General features: G+C 38.4%; 1 protein-coding gene across 1 annotated transcript in view; it reads right to left on the reverse strand.

Annotated features, from left to right (window-relative positions):
- Positions 1-7,190: 7,190 nt before the first annotated feature.
- The window catches only part of LOC126480860 (alpha/beta hydrolase domain-containing protein 17B), a 185,916-nt gene continuing 169,545 nt past the window's right edge, over positions 7,191-23,561 (reverse strand). The window contains exon 4 of the mRNA XM_050104235.1: positions 7,191-10,315. Within this exon, the coding sequence (XP_049960192.1) occupies positions 10,232-10,315 (84 nt within the window). The 3' untranslated portion in view covers positions 7,191-10,231. The remainder of the gene's footprint in view (positions 10,316-23,561) is intronic.

The raw sequence follows: 23,561 nt of genomic DNA on the forward strand, positions 1-23,561 counted from the left end.
CATTTCCCAAAAGTGAACTCATGAAATACCTATGTAACAACCTACAAATATTTTCAAATATGAATAGACAAATCAAAGGGCAATATTCACCAACAGCAGAACCCACAATCAAGAGCATTATATAAAGGAAAAATTAAATAGTTACTAAATATCTTTTTAACCAAAGAAGCATTTGTTTATATACTAAGGAAATGAAGATAGAAGGCACAAATTACAGACAGTATGAGAACAAAACATCAGATTCTGACTGATTATCTGTCGTCTCTTTTCTGTCCTTTAACCCTTAACTCCAGTAAAAATAACTATGCATTTAGGAGTTCAACATACATCTCTGCAACTTCTGCACAAGTAAAATGTAAATGTCATGTGACTAGGGCCTCCCATCGGGTAGACCATTTGCCAGGTGCAAGTCTTTTGATTTGACGCCACTACGGCGACTTGCGCGTCGAGGGGGATGAAATGCTGATAATTAGAACAACACAACACTCAGTCCCTAAGCGGAGAAAATCTCCAACCCAGCTGGGAATCGAACCCGGGCCCTTAGGATTGAAATTCTGTTGCGCTGACCACTGAGCTACCGGGAGCAGACTCTACACAAGTGACCATGGTTTATACTATTGGTGAACATTACATTTATGAATATTTATATGTTTATTCAAATTTGAATTATTTTTTTTAATGTTGTTCTGATTTTATGCCTACAAATATTTTCAGTTTCAGTCTGACAAACTGTGGGAAAAAAAGGAAATGTCCCACGTGAAAAGTATTGACAGACAGTGGGACATATAAACATATTATTTGACCACACATTCACATATATTACACAGTTGCAACATGTAAAAACACTGCACACTGACCAATTTACTTTCCAAAAAAGAAAATGTCAGTGAGTGGCATTGTATAAACTGTGCCATTAAGCGTTTGGCTAAGGCATGGTGTCATCCATGTCACTGAATGTCCAAGTGGGAGTCAATGACTTCAAAAACATCACTCCTCACTCCCTATCTCAGCAATGAATGGGATCACTTTATAGTGCCATATACACCACAAATACGAAACAAAGTATCTCTTTCACATTTCTTCTAGGTGCTGTGTGTCACACAATAATATATTCTTTTGCGATATGCTCAAATTTCTATAACCTCTGGTGTAACATTTACCTCACAGAATGTTTACTGTTCTATGGGAAATTGTCTGTTATTTAGTTAAAAAGGCAAAAAATGTTTAACCAAAATACCCACTTAAGTATAAATTATGAACTTCCTTACATTATTTGTAACATGTAACAAGGGTATGCAATAAACAATTACTCTCACAGCCAATAACTTTCTGTGACTAATTTGAACTTACAGAAGTTGTAATGAAGCAATTCTGACAAATTCTGATGGCATTTAAATTGGTGGCATCATTTACTAATAACATTTCAAATGACAAGTGAACACGAGGAAATTGGAATGATCATTCAACAAAGTTTGAATGAAGTATCTTGCAAGTAAGAATATTTTGCAATAAAACAGTAACTGATGAACTGTAACAATGAATACAATTTTAAACATAAGGTCCAAGGAACCACATTTCAACAAACCTGTGAAACTATTCACTGAATGTACCCTAAAACATAGTTTGATAATGGTAGTATTTATGGAACAAAGAACAAAATCTTGATTATAGTTTATACCCCATGCAATCTGCTGTAAAATCAGTCCTTTGAAATGACAGGCACATCTGTTCATGGTGCAAAAGACGATGAGGAATGATTTTCTATCTAGTAAAAAATAATAAACTGATAATATATAAAAGCATAAAGATCACATACTGTACAAATCATAAATATTACTATACAGCATTTTTCTCTACTCAATTACAATGTTTAGTGGAAGAGAAAGATATATTTACATATTGAAACATACTATATATTAAAACCGCAGGAATCTAATAAAATGTATAATTATTTTTGTAATGAACAGTGGCTAATCAAAAGTCACATGTAAAATTAAAATAGACAGCACTATTTTCTTTCCATGGGAAGTTATGAAAGAATTAACATGAAACTGAGGTATACCACAACGTACTTCACTCACAGGACTCAAAATATAGGCACTGATTGTTTCAGGTGTAAAGAGGTGACTGAAGCAGTGTGTTTGAGTCATAAAATGCATGAAATGTATGTTACACTAACATTTGAATAATTCAAAATAATCACTGTCTATATTCCTTCCATTTCACATTAGCCTTTATTGCTTGAACTGTGTTGATTATATTCTTGAGCACTTCTGGTTGTACAATTTTGAAAAAATCTGGCTCCAACATATATGAGTAATGACAAATAACTGAATACTGTAGCACGATTATCTCCAGCAACAAGTAATTTCTGCCTATAATGGAAACTTAACTGAACCATTAACACACTATAATAATTACGAGCATGAAATAATTTCCATGTTCTTAACAATAATAGTTTTATATTACAGTCCTCTAATAGATAAGTTTTCATTTTGAATGCCCTTTCTTAGTTACAATCACAGCAGATGAAATAGTTGCAATGTGGTGGAAATGTCTTTAATATGTACTGGAAGGAGGTCTCATATACCTTCAACTTAATACTCTTTCTCTGATTACATCATGGATAATGTCATTTAGTTGGAATTTCACTTAAAGATATATAACAACAATGACACTAGCAATGTGGAATACAGTGAAAGTATGTGACTTAAATTTATTGTTTCAAATTTGCAAAACAAAATAATACCAAAAATTTCTGAATTACAAAAATGCAGTTTTCTCAGATTCTTGCTTCAGAACATTCCACTTGGTATTGTGGAGTGTAAACATTTACAAACACACAGCACAAAGTTTCACAAATAAAGGACAATTAGTACCTGACATCTACAGCATGTCTACATAAGTACACTTCTGAAGTACTTTACATATTTTTTCCAGATATCCAGTTCGAGATGAGAAACACATCCAGTTTTGTGCAATATGTCACAATGGTTATGCCAAAGCTTGGCAATGCTATAAATGAATGAGCTTGGTTTATGTCCTTTATAAATGCTTACACTGTAAATGTTGACACTATCTGTCATTTTCATAAAGCGAACCAGATATGTTTACATCAAAAGTAAACTAACTTACAAAGAACGCGATCATTAATTTTTGTAAGACAGCAATATCATTGAACACAAAAATATTGTGGCCTCATAAGTAAGCCTAAAAAGGAAATTAAACTTTGATAGCTAGAAATGTATATCGGCACTTCCTTGGAAAGATTGTCACTTGAAAATCATGTTAACTAGGCATCTGTAGTCATAAAGGCAATTCTATAGTGGTAACGAGACGATAGATTTAAAACTGCTGAATTCATAAAAGCTGCAATTAAATAACTACCTTTCTACATTTTAATTGTATCACAAACTGCACCAATTTCTGACCACATTATTTGAGGGTCAAGGATATCATACAAATATTTTACATCACTCAAAGCTGCAGGTATTTAGTGATTGCAATATGATGCAATTAAAACCATAAGGCATTCATCCGGACTGAGTGAGCTGTTGACAGATAAATGCACCAATCTGAAGGCAACCATAAATAATCAGTACCAATCCCGCTTAAATTTTTTTTGCATAGGAGGCTACAGCCATTAGTCTCTCCCAAAAAGAAAACAGCTAGAGGTGAAAGAAGACATTACATAAGAAATGTTATTGGAAATAATACCCATGTGAAAACTAAGACAGTAATAATTCATTTGCTGTCCATCGTAAGATAATGTAAAATTGTTTACACCGTTAATTTCTATTCAGCATACTTTCTGCTGGCATAAGAACCCGACAAATTTTATTTTCACAGCATCTAATTATTCAAGAATAATATTAAATGTGGAACTATGTAATGACAAAAAAGACCACGTAAAGAGAATTAATACTATTAAATCTTAAAAACAGAATGAATTTAACATGGCTACTCTAATGTGTCCTTCCGCAGTTGAGTGGTCAGCATGGCAGCCTGCCATGCAGAGCGCCCAGTTTCGATTCCTGATACTGGCAGGGATTTTTCCTTGATGGGAGGACTGGTACAAGATTCACTCAGTCTCTTAAGGCCAACTTTGGAGTTACTAAGCCAATTAGTAGCATTTCCAAGATCAAGAAACCAACAATGACCAGGAGAGTAGCAAGCTGACCACATCCCTCCACATTGCAACCAACATCACCACTGGCAGAGGATGAGACGGTGGTCAGTCAGTCGGGCACGATTCGCCCATTTAGGTACCTTGATGTGCCACCAGTGGTTTTAAACTAAAGAAATATGCAAAACAATCCTTTTTGGTGAAAAATAGTATTATTCTGAATCCAGCTCCATCCAAACAAGATTATGACAGCAAAATTTTCTGAAATGGAATGTTTATCAAGCAATGCCGTTTAAAATTTTATTACTACAGAGGTGAAGGAGCATGTAAGCCACATTATGTAATTAATTGGTTGGTTGGTTGGTTTGCGGAAGGAGACCAGACAGGGTGGTCATCAGTCTCATCGGATTAGGGAAGGATGGGGAAGGAAGTCGGCCGTGCCCTTTCAGAGGAACCATCCCGGCATTTGCCTGGAGTGATGTAGGGAAATCACGGAAAACCTAAATCAGGATGGCCGGACGTGGGATTGAACCGTCGTCCTCCCGAATGCGAGTCCAGTGTCTAACCACTGCGCCACCTCGCTCGGTGTAATTAATTACTGAAAATCATAGTGTGTATGAGTTGTGAACTTCTGCATCTATACACAAGAGACCGAGGAGGAGTAGTGCCGAGGCGGAAGGAGGCGACGACAAACTGCAATGAAAAAAAAAAAAAAACAAAGAGTACTTTGGCAGATGAACAGATAAACATACAAAATCAAACAGGGGCAAACTTCTCTGGATTCCTTTTTCTTTGAATAGTGCATTATATATTTCATAAAGCATGAACTCATTCACAAGATTATCAAAAGTTCATCAGTCAATAACTAATTATGTGTATTAGAACTTCATTTTGTAAAAACACTTACTTCTCCTTCTTTTCAACCAACAGTGATGTCCCTGGTTTCTACTTATAATATGCGCAATCACATCACATCCCTTGAAAGATAAGATTACGTTCTGCTTTCTTTAAAGAAAATCAGTGAAATAACTACAACTACCCTGCAGAATCTGCAAAAATAAAATTAAAGCCTACTAACTATGTGGCAGGATTTGTTTGTATAGTAACTATCAACGAATCATAGACATAAAAGAAGAAAGTCAAAGTAAAGGACTCGGACCCGCCCCCCCCCCCCCCCCCCACACACACACACACACACACACACACACACACACACACAGAGAGAGAGAGAGAGAGAGAGAGAGAGAGAGAGAGAGAGAGAGAGAGAAACGAAAATCAATTAATAAAAGTTTATATTTGTATTTCATGATACAACAGTTTGAAGTCTTTTTTATCTCATACTTATTCCATAAGAAGAAAAGGAGACTTGTCAGCTCATTTCTCTAATACTATCTACATCACCTCTGAAGAAGACACTGTTGAGTGTTAATAAGTACATGATGGTCAACATTTTTGAGAAAACAATGAAACATCAGAAATTATAGGTGCAAACAATTCAAGCTTACAGGTAATGCGCAAACCATTCTTGCTCAAGTACCAGCCACAACCTGCACAGATTTACAATTGTCTCCCTGTCTTTAAATACAGTTGCTTTTAAGTCTGAAGTGAGATCTTTTACAATGGATGTTCCTGATATTGTACTTTACTGTATCGAATTGTCTTGGTCAATTTTTGACATGCAATCTCTATAAATTGAGAATTTTATACAATTTATTGTACAAAGTTCACCAATGATCTGTTGTATAACAAATACATCATGAAAACCTCAAAGTTTTATGCCTTGTCCGCCTTACTTCTCTTTCATTTTGTTATCATATATAATAAATTTTTTGTTGCCTTTTTTTCCGAACACCTCCTCCACCCACTCCCCTCAATCTGTTCAATAGTTAAAGATTTTTCTTACCACAACCACCATCATTTCTAGGACACTGATTTATACACCTCCCACTCCTGCACTTCACTTTCGTATGCATTACACAGATTACTTACTTTTTTATTTGGAATGCAATTCTAAGTGACTTATTATCTCTTTTTGTATCCACAATATTGATACAGATATTTTCATCATTCTCCAGCCTTTACCTTCATAAAGATAAGCTTTTAGTTCTGAGAATGTTAGTTCACTACTATCTACCTTCAGGTAGCTTACATAGACAATTAAAGACAAATAAATTTACTTCTAATATTAACAGAAAGCAAATCTTTTACTCTCTAATAATATGAATCTATAAAATCTTCAAATGGAAGACTGCTTAACTGGAAGCAACTGTACGATTCTTAACAGCGGACACCATAAGGGATATTGTGGAGAAGAAAAACCAGCTGTGCACCTAGCATGTAATACCAAACAAAATCCATTGAAAAATTGTTACTGAATAAGGGAAGGTATGAATCCATTAAGTCACCTTTTCATTAACACGGTACAAGATTAACTTAAGAACTGCAACAATAAAAGTCAAACAATTATCAAACATTCACTCTGTACCTTGCTGCCCATATGGATGACACAATTGGTCCCTGTGTAGCTGATTTCTATGTGGGCAAAGATGACACAATTTTAAGTACAGTCGAATATGATTTATTGACCAAAAAGAATTCATACTATTTTAAAAGAATTCTGTCTCTAGAAACTTTTGAATGATAATGGTACTAATAACCAGAGGCACAATAAGTTCAGTACTACCAAACAAAAATCATTCTCTGCTTTTCTTCCTTTCTCTCCACATTGCACTTAACCTGATACCTAATTCAAAAGTAATTATGGCAGTATGCATTCCTGCTCAAATTTCAAACTTTTGTGTACGACACTAATAATATATATGATGTTAACAAATGTAACTGAAACCTAATTCGTTATTAAGTGCATCTTTGAGATTCAAGTCCAGAACCTACAAAGCAACTGCATTTAACACATGAATTCACACGACAAGAACCCACATATAAACTTTGGCAGTTGCTAGAATGTGGTAGTGAGATAACGAAAATTAAATGATTGATTTGATTGTCAGATTTTGCACAAAATACATTGCAAAGTGAGGCACTTACTTAGGTAAATATAACAAAATTCACTGAAATAATGTATTCCTTTTATTTTTGGTGTTAAAAGATAAAGAATTTTTCAGAATATAGTGTATTAAATTCAGCATTGTCCACATTACACATTACTGGTTGTAATACACAAATGCTGGTCCACTTATGAGGCCTCAAAGAAATAGTTGCATTCGATGAAGTATATACACTAAGCATCTCATTTACATCATTCATCCCTCTCACTGCTTACAGCTGAACCACTTGCTGACCTTTCTTTTATGAATATATTCCAAAGGAAACTATACATCACATTTTGTTCTGTCAATATATCCACATTATTGATTGTGCTAAATGACAATGACTCAGTTTACTAAGAACAAGGAAACTCTGTAAAACAATTACCATATTTTGCAAAATTCCACCAAATAACTTCACAGGTTTTTTGGCCTAATTTGTTCATACAGCATTAGTGCAACTACAGAACATATTTATTATTTAATAGGTGTATTATTATTTTGTTTTCAAAGATTAAGTTTCATGCTGAACAATAGCATTGTAAGCTGGAGGACATTTGACATAACTGGTTCATATCAGCAAAACATTCTAACACTTCTTTTTTCTTTTTGAACAGTAACAATATTTAAATGGGACTGTTCATGCGACAAAGGTTCTATAAACTGAGTATTACATTGTCATCACAAAGTTTCAACCGAATAAAATAAAAGGTTTTGCAGAATCAGGGAAAAAAATTTACCTCCTCACAGTAACTATCTGTTTTTAGAACTGCAAATGCAGTGAGAGGTGACTTTCCTGGCATTAACTGTAAATATAAATTCCCAGCATTACTATTCCACAACTAGCACAGTGTTCAAAAATAAAACAAAATCTGACAGAAAACTATGTTAGAAGATGAACACTTCAGCTGCTGAAGGTTCTCAATTTTTCATGCTAATTAAAACCAATTTGTTAACATGACTGTAAAGTGATATTTTAAGATAAGTTTTGTATCATAGCAGAAAAACCACACACAACCAGAAGAAGAAATCCATGAAACCACAAATGACAACAGGTTTTTTTTTTTTTTTAAAGAAATAAAACATTTTGCATATACATGTGACAACAAGATGTACAACCAGAGAGACCAACTTCTTCTGAATCACTTCATTACATGAAATGTAGTGTAACACAATGTAGTTCCTTTAGTGGTATCAAACATGGCAACATAAAATGAAATGTCTGCGTATGACAGATTACCTTTCATATGACCACTAAACACAAGAATATCTTTAAAAAGAAAAAGAGAGAGAGAGAGTCTAAGAAATTATGTATCCAGTTATTTACATGAACTTACAATAATATATAAATTAAACAAATTATCAGGACCGATAAAAAAACAACACTGGGAAATCTGGTTTCACATTTCAATTCTGAATGTTTTGGCAGTTAGGGCTGGAATACATACGTCAATATCAACCCTCAAAAAGTGTGTTTATTACACAGGCACAAATCTGCAACTGGAAGAACAATTAATTTTGCACAACATCCAATAGAAATGAGCACAAATCAAATCAACTTCATTTATCCCACTTCTTGTCAGGCTTCTGAGGAAATACAGTTATGGTCTTGCTAGCAAAAGTTCAATAATGCTCAAAAATTTCCAAAAGATAACATTCTTAAAGAATTAGAACAACAACATTATCTGTGATTTACATTTAAAATCCATGCATTATTTAAGCCAACATAACAAATCTCACAAACCAAAATATGAAGAATAGAACACACTGGGCAAAAAACAACTTGTAAACTACAACTAAATAGACTCAGTTTACTTGGGTCTTAAGTAAAGAGAACAAAGCTGTCTTCTGTATCTTTAGTTCAGGTCTAACTATTGTCATGATAAATCAGAAGGAATAGTTATTAATAACAGATACAAATATTTTATTGGAAGGTGTTTACTGCTTTAATTTAATATAATTAACATCGTGAGTGTGAAATCTCCTTGGTGAACTCACACAAGACAATAAATTATAATATGAATATTTCCTCATAAAAACTGAGCACCACACTATATGACACACACACACACACACACACACACACACAAATATATATAAAATTATGGAGAACTTCTCACGATACGAATATTCAAAAGTAAATTCATCGAGTGATTTTTCTTCTTCTTTTGTTATACTCTATGAAGTGACTACATCACTCATTCACACACTTGGTATTTTGTCATCCTTACAGTAACAAAAATTGCACATGAGCATATCATCAGTATAAACAAGTACAGCTCTAAAATATAGCAAATTCTGAGAATGATTTCACTATTATTTCTTGTATCACACTTTGATAACTTATGTCATTTCTTGCCTGGATTATGTCCGTGTACACAATACACTGCTTAATTAAACGCACAATTTTTTTACCGATACAAAAGATGTAACAAATGTTTGTACACAAAAATGAATATATATATATATATCTTTTTATATACATATATATTCTGTAATATTGCAATATTGGTAAAACAATAACATTTTCCCTGCCATAATGATACATCAATGGGGAATTTTTGGAAACTATTAACCTCCTCTTAACCCATATTTTTATTAAGCACTAGGATTCACTTCTTATGTAACGTTATCAGGCAATCAATATGTGATAGGCAATTTATTCTTCATTATCAGCACAACTGCCCAAGGCTGAATATGTACAGTTCATCAGACACACACAAAATAATACCAACTTTTAGCAAGTAGTCTCTCTGGGCAGTTCATAAGGAGCATTTATGACTGCTGTTGTACTAACTGTTTCTGCTGTGGTTGCCTTTGCAGTTGGTGCTGATGACTTACAAGAAGATTTCTCTGGCTGAACAGCTGGTTTACTGGTTGAAGGCTCACTCTCAGATTTTTCGTCTTGAGGACTGGTGGGACTATTAGTTAGTTCGCCAACTGTCTGATTTGTCAGTGTGTCGGTTAGCTAGAGAAGCTTTTCAGTCACTGAACTAGTGGTTGCAGAGCTGACAGTTGACGTTGCATTATGTTCTGATTCCTCACCAGGTGGCAGTAGTTGTCAGTTGAGCAGTTCTACAGAGACAAACTGCTTCAGGCGTTCCAAGTACTGAGAGTACAGTTCAACATCATTGTGGCCAGCACCCTGAAGAATATGAATTGGTTATTAAAATCTCCATTAAAATAAATTTTATATGTGAGAAATCCCTGAAATATGTAAGGAATTCATTTTTCTAAAAGGCACTGACTAATAACTACATATCACACAAATTAGGTGCAATCTTATGAGGCAGGCTAAAATTCCACAGAAAGTTGTTCCAGGTCAATATACATAAATTTAACAATAAAAACGTTGAAGACATCTCTCAGCAACAAACGAACTACAAACTTTAAGATAAACAGCATCATATCTACCAGCATACATGTAACTCTTGTTATTAACTGGAGACTACATATTAATGACAGAGTTGCAAGAATTTTTACCACCACACATAATTTACTGATTAAATTTCTATACCAAATTCTTCACAATAGTCAGAAACATGAACAAAAACAGGTTATCATCTTACTAACCATCAGAGCACTAGATGATCATGACAACAATTACATGATAATATCTTATCAAAGAAACTTCCAACAAATACAATATGTTTGTAATCTTACAGCACTACTGTTCTCACAACTACTTGTGCCACTTTTTACTTCTGGTTACTTTTGTGTACATTTTGTGTTGAACATCTCCTGAAATTCTGGAAAGTCTTCTCAGCCCCACATGACGCATTTTTATTTTTGTTGCACTCCCCAATGCTGATGTTTTGCAGTATAACTTTCAGTCACAAGTAAGTGTATTTAGATACTTTACTTTCCTTTCCTTTCCTTTCCTTTCCTTTCAGATCTATCTACATAAAATGTGCAGTAAGAGTCGGTGATTCCTAAGCTATAAAATCTCACTTTTCTATGTACAATGTTCTGACTTGATAGCAACACCTACACAAACACTATAGGAAATAACACAGCCAAAGATAGTGTTCATGCTCTTTACTCTTCTATGAAGTTTGCCATAGCAGTCATTTAAAAGAAAATGGGGAAAAAACCATAAATATAACACCAAGAATGAGAAAATTATGTACTACAAACCCAATCAATACAAAGTGGCAAATTATGGAAAAAAAGAGACTGCCTCTCCAATGAACTAAAAATGCCGATACACAATAAGAACAATTTAAAGACTTACATTGATATCTTTTCCAACTGTTAACTAGTTTTACTTCATAGATGAACTTAAAAATGTCTATTAAAATGTTTCAGGGAATAAATAATATAAATTTAGTAAAATTTGGGATACACATAACGACCTATCGCACAAGTCTTAATTTAAGCAACACAAATGACAAACAAAATATGTCGTGAAAACTTAAATATGAGGGTTGGAACTTTCATAGTAGCAACTATTTATTTACAGCTCGTACAAAATAGATACATGTTTCAAAGTTTTACTGACCTTCAAAGTAGTCACCAGCATTGTGTATGACCCGTTGCCAGCAATGAGGAAGTCGTAGGATACTCTTACCAGTGCCAGTTGTGGTGACAGCTCGAGTGGAGGGCTTAAGTCAGGGGAGTGTAGTAGGTGGTATAGCACTTAGCAGCCCCATCAGTCAAACAAATCAGTAACAGCTTGCACTGTATGTGTTTGAGCATTGTTCTGCAAAATGATGGTCAGGTCCTGCAGAAAGTGTCATCACTTCTGTCTCTATGCTGTTCATTTCTGGAACACGACATTCGCTACATAACTGCTACAAATTCGTGGGGCAATAGAGCACACTGCTTGAATTGTCAACAGAACTGTTGCTGCTAAGAGGATCCTGCGACTTCCACATCGCTGGCAATGGGTTATACACAATGCTAGTGATTACTTTGAAGGTCAGTAAAACTTTGAAACATGTATCTATTTTGTACGAGCTGTAAATAAATAGTTGCCACTATTAAAGTTCCAACCCTCGTACTATCAGTCACAAGGATGTGCCAGATAAAATATTGTTCTTAAGAGAAAAAAACACTGATGGGTGAAACAGAATCCCCATACTTTACAGAAGGCTGTATATATGACACTAAAATATTTCACATGTTCCCTTAGATTACTGATGATGGATAAAACATCAAACTCCTCTCTTTCTACGAAAGTAATTCAAGTGATAAAACAAATTAAGATAATGCTTAAGGAAATAAAGCATAATTATAGGACTAAAGGTTGGTCGGCTGGATGATTAAAGGGACTGAATTACTATGTCATCAGTCCCTTTTTCCTCGAACACACAGGTCTACGTGACTGTAGATTAGAGGCAGCCTACCGCACAAATCCCAGGGGAAGAAAACTCCAAGGTCTATAAAAGGTCAATGAAGGTGAGATAAGGAACAAAAAGCTGAAAGGGAGACAGAGGAAGAAAGGCTGGCAAGGTGTCCCATCTAGGGAGCAGCCAGAATCCCCCGAAAGCAGACTGCAATGAGGGGATATACGACCGCCCCTCCCACCTGCCCCCGCTTACCAGAGGTACTCCGCTCAGAAACTGCCTAGGGTAAACTAGCCATATGGACAGGAAAAGAGAAGCACAGAGAGACAAACGATGAACAAATCTAACGGGCCACACAAGAGGGGAGACGAAGAGTAAAAATGCAGGTAGGGGTGAGGACTGCTGCAGACAACTGCAACCTGGTCTGGGCAGAGAAGACAACAGAGTTCTCCAAACCCCTGAACGGACCAATAGGGTTAAGTGGCCTTCTCTTCAAGAGAGTGGGAAAAACCTCCTTCATAAATAAAACATAAAACTAAGTCAGCCGCTAAGGCATCTTCTCCTAACACCAGGGGTAGCGAGATTAAGTGTCTGCCAAAATGCGGACCACTGTCAAACGGCAACCACAATGACCGTAGGGTGGGTCCTCGTGATGGAGGAGATGACCATGAATCAGCCAAGTATGGCCAATGCGGAGCTGGCAAAGGATGGCAGAGTTCTTGTGAGAGGTTTGCACAGAGGACTTCCACAGATTTGTAGTCTCCTTTATCAGTTGTAGTTTGTATGGTGAAGTCAAAGTGAGCCATTCCATATTCCAGAACCCTAAAACCTGATAGCATAATATCAATCTGAGTTCTGTTCCCAGAATACCAATCTCAAGGGTCAGTTTACTGGTAGCCATTCTCTGGGATCCAGATGTGGCCTGGGGTCCACACGAAGGTCACTGAGCGTACATACTGTTCAAGGCTGTACAGGGAATCCTGGATAGCAATGACCACTGGCTGTCGAGAGTAACACTTGCTGAGAGCTTGCAAACTGTTCAAGGAGTCGCTGCAGATGAAAAAGGATCCCTGCTGGTGCAAGAATGGATATGCTCAAGAGCATGAGATATGGCTACCAACTCCGCAGTGAAAACACTCCAGCGATCTGGCAAGGAGTGCAGCTTAGTATGTCCCGTGTGAGTAATAAGCAAAGCCTATGTGACCAGCAATCATCAAGCCATCAGATAGACTACTTCTGAACCCTGGAATGCATCAAAAATGAAGAAAAAATTGATGGTGGAGAGCCTCGGAAGGAACCAAGTCTTTTATAACTCGTGATAGGTCAAGACAAAGATGTGGCTGAGGGATGCACCACAGAGGTGCACATAAAATGAGCCCAGAGGAGAGGTGGAAGAACAAACAACTGGAGTTCAGAGAGAGGGACCAGATGCAGATTGAGAGCACAATCTGTAATTTGGGCTGCCATTGCAAGAGATGGATTCCTGTGTTTGAAAAGAGAGGACGGTATTTCTAGTGCTTAGAGGAGCTGCGAATGTGAGCAGCATAATTGATAAGCTGCTGTTTGTGCCTGATCCGCAATGGAGGGACCCCAGCCTCCACAAGTAAGCTGTTCACTGGGCTAATTTGAATGGCTCCTGCCGCAAGTCACCCCCCCCCCCCCCCCCCACTTGGGCGGTAACTGTCCATCTCTAGAGGGCACTTACCCAGTTTCAGTGCTGGGACATAGATGCTTTTTCACCACTGCGATGGGAACTCGTCCTCGCTCCAGATGTCATTAAAGATGGCAAGGATATGACGTTGACACCCAGCGATAGGTGCTTGATCATTCAGTTGTGGATGTCATCCAGTCCAGGGGCTGTATCGCCCCTGTGGGCTAGGACACGACGATTTCCCACTTATTGAATGGAGCATTATATGTCTCCATGTGGCATACAGTAAAAGATAATTGCTTCTGCTCCACCTGCTGTTTCAAGACATGAATGACAGATTGATGATCCTCACTCGCAGAGGCTTGTGCATAATGCAGAGCAAAACGTTCAGCAATGGCATTTGGGTCAGTGCAGATAGCACCATTCAAGGTAATACTAGGTACACCCACAGGTGTCTGGTATCCCTAGAGACATCTGATCTTTGCCTGAACCTGTGAAGGGGAGGTACGTAGTCCGATGGTTGAAATGCACCTTTCCCACCATTCTTGTTTCCGTCATTTTATTAGGTGGTGGACTCGGGCACAGAACCACTTAGAGGCAATGAGGTGCCCTTTGATGGGTGTCGCTATGGTGTTGGAGAGCCTGCCTATGATCTCTAACAGCCTCTGCAATTTCTGAAGACCGTCAAGGTAGTGTCTTCCATCAGGGTGGGCCCAAGGAACAGGGGATCACCAAATCAGCTGCCAAAACAATGGCTGTACTTGTATTTTGGACAGTCTCATTGATATCTCCACGCGGCAGGGAGCCAAGGGTGACACAGACACCCTAGTCAACACTACTGAGAGCCCATCTGGGTAGGTGTCCATGGGAATGATGCTGAGGAAGGGACAAGATCAGGAAGTAGTGAATACCACACAGGTCATCGTAGACTCCAGTGGATGGATAGGAGAAGAAAAGGGCTGCAAATCGAAAAGTCAATTGTCTAGAAAATTCCATGTGCCACACTGAAGTGTATGGGGACACCAGTATTCAAGAGGTAGAATTCAAGTTGTGGCAGCAAGTTATTGATGTCTTTACCACAACCAGTGATCATGGTTCCAACTAAAAAAGGGTTACAGGCATTAAAATGACCCAAGATTAGGAAAGGTGTGGGCAGCTGAGAAATCCATATGTTCTGAGACGCTTCATCATAGGGAGGGAGGTAAATGCTGCAGATGATAATATCCTGAAATGCTTTTACCTGAACAACCACAGCCTCCATAGGTGGATTAAGAGGCACAAGTTCACTAAATAGTGTGTTCAGAACACATGTGCACATCCTGTCATAGGTAGCACAATTCTTACAATATCCCTGGAATCCATGAAGGGCCAGGGTCTGTACTGCTGGAAACCAAGTCTACTGAAGGGCAAAGCAGAATATGGGGGAGTGCTTCAATGATATTTTAGCTCAGCCAGGTGGTAGAAAAAAATCACTACAATTCCACTGGAAAATAATGTTGTCAATGTACCATGAGGCAGGTTATACTCTAGGGTCATCTAATGCCACTGACTGAGGGGTTATGGCATCAATACACACACATTCTGGGTTCCATTGTGTAGAGCAACCTGGGGCCTTCGGGGCTGCCACAATCTCTGCATCATCCACAGGAATGGAACAGTGGTGTAGGGACCACTGGAAAGTACTTCTTAGAGGATTTTTTGTTAACCTTCCTCTCCTTAGAGGATTTTGATGATTGCAAGGGCTTCTCTAAATTAGTTTCAGGTAAAGATGATGATCGTGGGTCCTGCGATAAGCAGCCTATGGCTCCTTCAACCACTGGTTGGTGTCTGCTTGTACGAGGTGTGACAAAGTAATGAGAGAGACTTTCTTTGCAAGATGTGGCAACCCTGCAGGCTTGCGTAGGCACAATATCTTTGACCTTGGTCTATAAGCTGCTTCTAGTCCAAGCAGCACATCGATGCAACTGTTCAGTCGTGAGTTGTGCTTTAATAAGTTAACACGTCTTTGTGTGTCTCGTCACGGAAATGGAACCGCATAATACTGCGCAATGGTATGCCATTTCTTTTTGCATTAAATTGGGTGAAAACATGACAACAACTTACGGTAAGCTTCAGAAGGCTTTTGGAGAGGAGGTTATGCCAAGAGCTCAAGTTTTTTGTTGGCATAAAATGTTTAGTGAAGGCAGAACGAATGTTGAAGATGAAGACCGCAGTGGACGACCATCAACCTCAAGGATGGATGTCAACTTGGCCAGGGTGCGTGAACTCATACGATCTGATAGAAGAATATCCGTGAAAATGATTGCAGAAGAACTGAACATCAATCGAGAAACGGTTCGTCTAATGATAACTGAAGATCTTGGTATGAGAAAGATTTGTGCAAAAATGGTCCCCAAAAATCCCAAGCCACAACAACGAGAAACACGGAAAAATGTGCAGGCAATCTCTTAGAGCAAACAGAAATCAATCCAGAACTGTTGAGCCGTGTTATCACTGGTGATGAAAGTTGGTTTTTTTCAGTACGATCCAGAGAGACAACGCCAAAGTTTGCAATGGTGCTCAAAGGGATCACCCAGACCAAAAGAAGCTCGCATGTCAAAATCAAAAGTGAAATGCATGCTTGTGTGCTTCCTTGATTCCAAGGGTATTTTTCATTAAGAGTGGGTGCCTCTTGGACAAACAGTTAACCCATATTACTACAAAGAAATTTTAGAAAGACTTCCTGAGTTCTTCGTGTCCTTGCAAACATTTCTGATAATTGAATTCTGCATCACAATAATGCGCTATCCGATACTGCTCTGTCAGTACAGCAATTTTTAACCACAAAACAAATTTCAGTACTACCACTGCCACCTTAGTCACCAGATATCGCTCCGTGAGACTTTTTTTCTATTTCCAAGAGTCAAAACGGCGGTCAAGGGACACCATTTTCAAACAACACAAGATGTCCAAAAAGCTGTGATGAAGGTCTTTGAGGATATTACAGAAGATGAGTTCCAGAAATGTTACCATAAATGGCAGAAGCGCTGGAAAAAGTGTGTGCAATCAGAAGGGAACTACTTTGAAGGAGACAACACTAAACTTGACTAAAATGGTAAGCACCATTTTTTTTCACATCAATTCATTACTTTATTGTTGTACCTCATAGACTGGTGGAAACCTTGGAAGGAAGTGTCGCAAGGGACGCCTTCATGGCAAGAGGCACCGAAGGAAGATTATCTGTCTCTGGCTCGTAGCTTGGGACCGATGTGTTTGGTGGGTGGGAGGCCATCGATCCCAATGGAGGTGTTAGGGAAAGCAGCAAGAAGGGAGCCCCCAACCAAACTGGGAGACATCGTCATAGCTGTATGACACTGTTTTACATATTCGTTAAACCACTCATACTATTTCATGACCTACTCAGAAGTTAGTTTGTACAGCACAAAGACATGCCTGAATTTCAAGCATTCGAAGCACCGTGCTGGTGTGTGTGTGTGTGTGTGTGTGTGTGTGTGTGTGTGTGTGTGTAACGGATTGCATTGGTATACCACCAACACCTTGATCTTTTCAGGCAATGAATCGCTTTAAAAGGCCTAGATGAAGGCACAGTTAGCAACCCTATTGTCCTTTGGCCTCTACGTACATGACAGGCAAAGTGTATACCATGTTGTTCCACCTTAGTGCATTGCCCATCATCAGACTGCAAGAGCAGGTCTCGGCGAAAAATGATGCTCTGAACCAAATTTAGTCTATTATGGGGAGTGACAGTCACCGGTATGTTACCCAGCTTGTTACATGCGAGCACCGCCCGTGACAGTGTAGGTGACACCATTTTGGTCAAAACTGACCCACTTTTCATTTTAGTAATGGCTGCCACTTCCACAAACTTCCTTTCTAAGTTCTCCACAACGAATGAGGGCTTTGTGGCCAAGAAGGGTTCCCATCAGCCCTTATATAAATTAAGTATTGGGAGGAATATTTCTCTACTTGCTGCATAGCTCCATGTTCCTCACACAGTGCAGCAAGAGAAGGGAATATTTTAGGGTAATATGTCTCTGCATTGAAAAAGGATTTTTCTTCTGTAGAGACTGCTGGCACCGTACAGCCACCAGTGGAACATAACTTCATCCACTTCATTTGCGACTCATCCGCCATGGCTTCACACACTTTGAATTGGGAGCTCTCCCCATGGGAACAACCCAGCCTCAGCAATGGCTACCTGGCCAATTATCCATCGCACACATGCTCCTTGGCATACATGCAGAGTTTCCAGCTCAAGCACCAACAGTGCATTCCCTACGTGGTCGGGGGACTACCACCATGCGGGTACTTGATGACCACTCCCTTCCCCCACACTATGATGGGTGTATTACCTTATTAAAAAGAAGGGTGCAAAGATGGAAATGCACAAAGGTGGAGCATACACTGCAAAGGGCAACCTTCCCTGCATGATCCACGCTTCTGGAGAATTTTGAAAATTGATGGCAGGTCAACCCCAACAATGTATTTATTTAATGAAAAGCTGTAGAAAGTGCCAGAAGTGGGAACTCAAGTCCCAATCATAAACCAGGTCCAAACAAGGTCTGCACCAAGAAAAACATCTGATGGAGATGCAAAGAGGGAAAAAGGATTGTGGAAGTAAGCTTGCTGCGCAGAACAGAAGTAATACTGCAAAAGCTGAGCCCCTTGGTCGCCAAGCATGTACTCACAAACTAGTACACTGGGTTTGGAGGGGTTATGCGGTGATGGGGAGGGGTAAGCACTAAAGACAATCACTTACATCTGTGTAGAAACAATATTCACCACTGCATGTTTGTGTGTCCGAAGATGCAGCTGCTCATCATCTTCAGGTGCAACTGTAGGGAGTTGAAGTGGTGTGTCAAATATATAAGCTAGCTCATCAGTAAAGCACAGGTGCCCAGAAGGTAAGTGCTATGCTTCACAGAAAAAGTAAAGAATATATGCTTCACAGAAAAAGTAAAGAATACTTTTTTGTTCTTTGGTGCTTGGCACACTTTATGAACTTACAATTCTAGCAGCACGTTTTCAGATTTCTTTTATTTACTCTTCTAATTTCATATAGTAACGATTTCCAAAATTCTTGCAGTACTCTATTCCAGAATAAATCACTTAAGGAGATACAATTGCAGATGCATTTCAGTACTCTATTCCAGAATAAATCACGTAAGGAGATACCATTGCAGATGCACAAACTTTCCGAAAATTCTTCTAGTAAATAAACATCATCCAATACATTTTCCCTTCAAAATGTTTGACTCACATTATACTGACCTTTCACATTACTGTTAGATATTTACTAGATGTGATTTGAGGCCAATAGTATATCAATAATGTTGCATTCTAAGGCTAGTCACTTTTCTTCCACTAGTGCACATTAAATTACTTTTATTCAAATTTAAAGCCAGCTGCCACTCATTCTATATTTAAAACAACAGAAAGTCCAGGATGGAATATCAATAAAATTATAAAAAGGACGTATTGCTACTCAATGAAAAGCTGACACATCAAGTTGCAAACTGGCACGACAAAAAGACTGTTACACCCTGAGCTTTCGGTGCAAGCTTTCTTCAGAAAAGAAAACAAGTGTGCAGATTGCTGTTCCACTTGACATTACACCATTGCATTCTGGCCACAGTGGCTGGAGAGAAGTGTGCTTGTGTGTGTGTGTGTGTGTGTGTGTGTGTGTGTGTGCGCGTGTGTGTGTGTGTGCGTAGATTATCATCTAAGCTCTTCCGACCAAATTTAAATTAATTTGTCCACTTGGCAACAGTTGAATATGAAGGAGCAGAGTCCCCCAGTGTATTCTGGAAGTTGGCATGAATGTCTTTTGCTTTCATACCTTTCTTTACAAAGTACTTAATCACTGCTCGTATCTCAATTTTTTCCATCTTTGCAAATCACTAGGCGGGAACAACATCAGACCCACGTTATCGCCACAGTTCTCTTCCAAGAGCACTGATGTGTCACGTGTTCACAGGTAACAACTCGTTGCGCTAGTGCTGACCTCTCATGGTGATTCCGAGAACTTTTCAAACCACCCTCGAACATGACATGGCTGCTTTCAGGAGATGGCCCAGCCTCTGACGGCGTAGGAAAAACCTATGGCAGGAAGTGCTCTGTGGGTGGATCAGGTCTTGCACCTGGTTCTTCCACAAAGATATGATCCCTGTGGCAAGGGGTTGAGATTGGGAGTGGCACAGGGATGGACTAGGCTGTTGTAAATGTTGGGTGGTCATTAGGACGCCACTACAGGAGGGGTGGGAAGAATCAGGTAGGATAAACCTCATTTCAGAGCATGATGATAGATGTAGCTCTGATGAAGGATGTGGTTTAGTTGTTCCATTCCACGGTGGTACGTGATAACAAAGGGGGTGCTCCTTTGAAGCTGGTTCCTGTGAGTGGTGGGAGGATTGAGGGTGTTTGGGCATGTGGCATGGGAAACCTGTTTGTGAACTAGTTCTGGGATATAGTTCCTATCTGTGAAGGCCTGTGCCATATCTCCACACTCCCCTGTCCTCCCACCACCCCCAATAATTGGCGACAAAGGAGCATCCCGTATGTTACTCAGTACCAGTTTTGACTGCCTTGATGCTCTGTCAGGAACCAATGACTCTTCTTCCTCCTAGCAATAGCCTTTTATCCCTTCCCCTTTCCACTCCAGATTGCAACATCCGCTCGACTTGACACCATTGCATTCTGGCCATATGTAGCAGTCATGTATGCATGAGGTGTGCTTGCCTGCGTGAATATCTGTATGTTTTCTTTTCTTTTCTTTTCTGAAGAAGGCCTTGGCTGAAAACTTCAGTGTGCAACAGTCTCTACATTGTGCCTGTCTGCAACACAACAAGTCATTTCCACGATGAACTTCACCTCTATTGTTCTTAATTTCCCACAGCTGTTTTTAACTTCCCGCAGTTCTCAAGAAATGCAGTTTTTTGCACCTAACTGTGTCAGAACACAATTTCAATGTGCCGTTCTCACTGCATGACACCTTTTTGGAGGGTTCTATTTGTTTCTAATGAATGCAACTTTTGTTCGTTAGGATAAAACTCAGTACTTACACATTATTCCCTGTACACTTGATAATTTGTCTATGCTACTATTTTCCTCTTAGCTGTATTTTCTAAGTATTGTGCCTCAGAAACCCAACTACCTACACACCAGACACAACCAAGATTTTTCTGTAGCTGCCGATAATTAACTTCTACCTCACAGACTGAAAGCAGTATGCTGTTAAAAAATGTCCCATGTAATACAGTGTTGCACAGCTGTAAGTAATCATCAAATATTTGGTATCTGGCTACCAATACCTAGTGGTAGGTAAGTTTTTATAGGAATAAAAAAAGGAGGATGAAACACTGTACAAAACATGAAACACTGTACAAAATTATAAATTTAAATGAAAACTGCAAAATTTTTCCAGCAAAATGTATTCATGAGATTCAAGCTCTATCACATTTATGACTTACATGCTAGTCTTATCAGGAAATGGAATCAAAAGTAAATCTAACAGTGAAGTTCTAAGGCCACACCAATAGAACACTGGTTACCGACCATCTTGGGTGTTGTCATTGCCACCCATAAATGCATATAAGATGTTTTATCGACACCATTAAAAGTGACTGTTGGTGCAAGACCCAATCCAGTCCCTAACTGTTGTGGTAAAATGTGAGTAAAGCAGTAATCATCTAGCTCTGGCAGCCTGATAATGGTGATTCTGTTCACGAAATGTTAAAATAGGCTGTTGAGTGGGCTTTTGTACCAAAGATGAGTAGTAGATTATTGGCTCCTGCAGTTTTTGCAATCACAATGCGTTTAGCACAACCAGTGTTAGATTGTACTGCCATTAACAACTGTATATACATAACACTACCTCTTTGATAACACAGTCCTATAAAGGGAAATCAGTAGCTAGGAGTCTAGTGATTTTGTGATCCATCTTTTCTACAGACACTACAGTATTTATCCTTAACAGTACTTATAAGATGGTGCCGACAGGAAAGTGTAGTGACACTTTACTCTTTTTAAAAAGGCAAAAAATAAATAGTTCTTCATGTAGGGAATGTCAAAAGTCCATACGAAAGGTGTTTTGTGCATAAAGCGCAACTTCTGGTTACATGGAAAGTGCACAACAGTAAATCCGAAATTAATCAGTGATGATTTCTTGTGCACATTCCACGGCTGTTAAAGTGACAAATGGCTGATCATTTAAGTACAGTGGACTCAAAAAATGAAATTATGAAGCTACTAAAAAGTGACATGGTTAAAAAAAAAAAACACCACCCACACCAGCAGAAATATTGACTACAAAGTGTGAAATAAATCAAATGCAAAAGCAAGAGAACAAAAATACATGTGCGCCTCAGAACCCTAAGTAAGCAACAACACATCCAGTGTTTTCAATATCACAATGAATTCAGCAAGCCAAAAACCTGTAGACAAATATAAATGGAAGATGGTGACATACAATAAAACAAAAAACAAGACCACAGTTATGCAAGGGGACGAAAATGAGATTCTAATAATTGGTGATTGACTGCTGAAAAATATTGCTGCCCCCAACTGCAAAATCGACGTCAGATTGGGAATTAGAATATAACTCAGCAAACATTTTAAAAATATGGAAATTCAAAAAAGATGAATAAAAAACCGAATTCTGAAACCAAAACTAATTACAGTGGTATCTTTATACATGTTACAACACATTTGTTAAGAAGCAGTAATGAAGAAGAAATTATTAACGAAACAATAAATATGATTCATACAGCAAGAAGTGTGTACGTGAGATCCTGGCTGATACTTAGCAGAATCATAAAAAGGAGGTCAGTGAGTGACAAATATATCTCCAAACTAAATTATGCTGTCAAAGAACAACGTGATCATCTTGGGGCAGCTTTCATATATCGAAACAAATTTCCATGCTAAAACTTGCTTGGCAAGGATGGCACGCATTTAAAATGATTAGCATCTGTAACACTCAGCAGAATATTTACAGATGTCTGCAAAATAATCAGAAGCATGGGAAACTAATATGGCCTGATGGGAATGAAAAATCAATTGTTGCATCTGAGAGAGCAAAATACAAGCACCACACACACACACAAAAAGAGATTACAGAATATGCTCTCAGAACACAGCCCACAATGTATAAGACAGCAAAAGAAAAGTTACATAAAAGAATTACATCAGAATATTCAATACGCTGGTAGCAAGGAACTTGAAGCAGAAGCATCCTACGTGAAATACAACCATATGTACTATGTATCAATGAACATGGTCTAGCTGGAAGTCAGATACATAACTTTACAATGAAGGACTATATCTTGTCCAGTTACTTCTGTAGATCTAAACATAACAGTGGTGGAGTTTAAACACGAAAGCTCATAAAGACTGCAAACAGTAAGGTGTGAAATTACCCACAGCTATAGAAAAAGACTTTCAAATTACTGGTG

The sequence above is a fragment of the Schistocerca serialis genome, chromosome 5 (assembly GCF_023864345.2).
Source record: "Schistocerca serialis cubense isolate TAMUIC-IGC-003099 chromosome 5, iqSchSeri2.2, whole genome shotgun sequence".
NCBI classification, from domain to species: Eukaryota; Metazoa; Arthropoda; class Insecta; order Orthoptera; family Acrididae; genus Schistocerca; species Schistocerca serialis.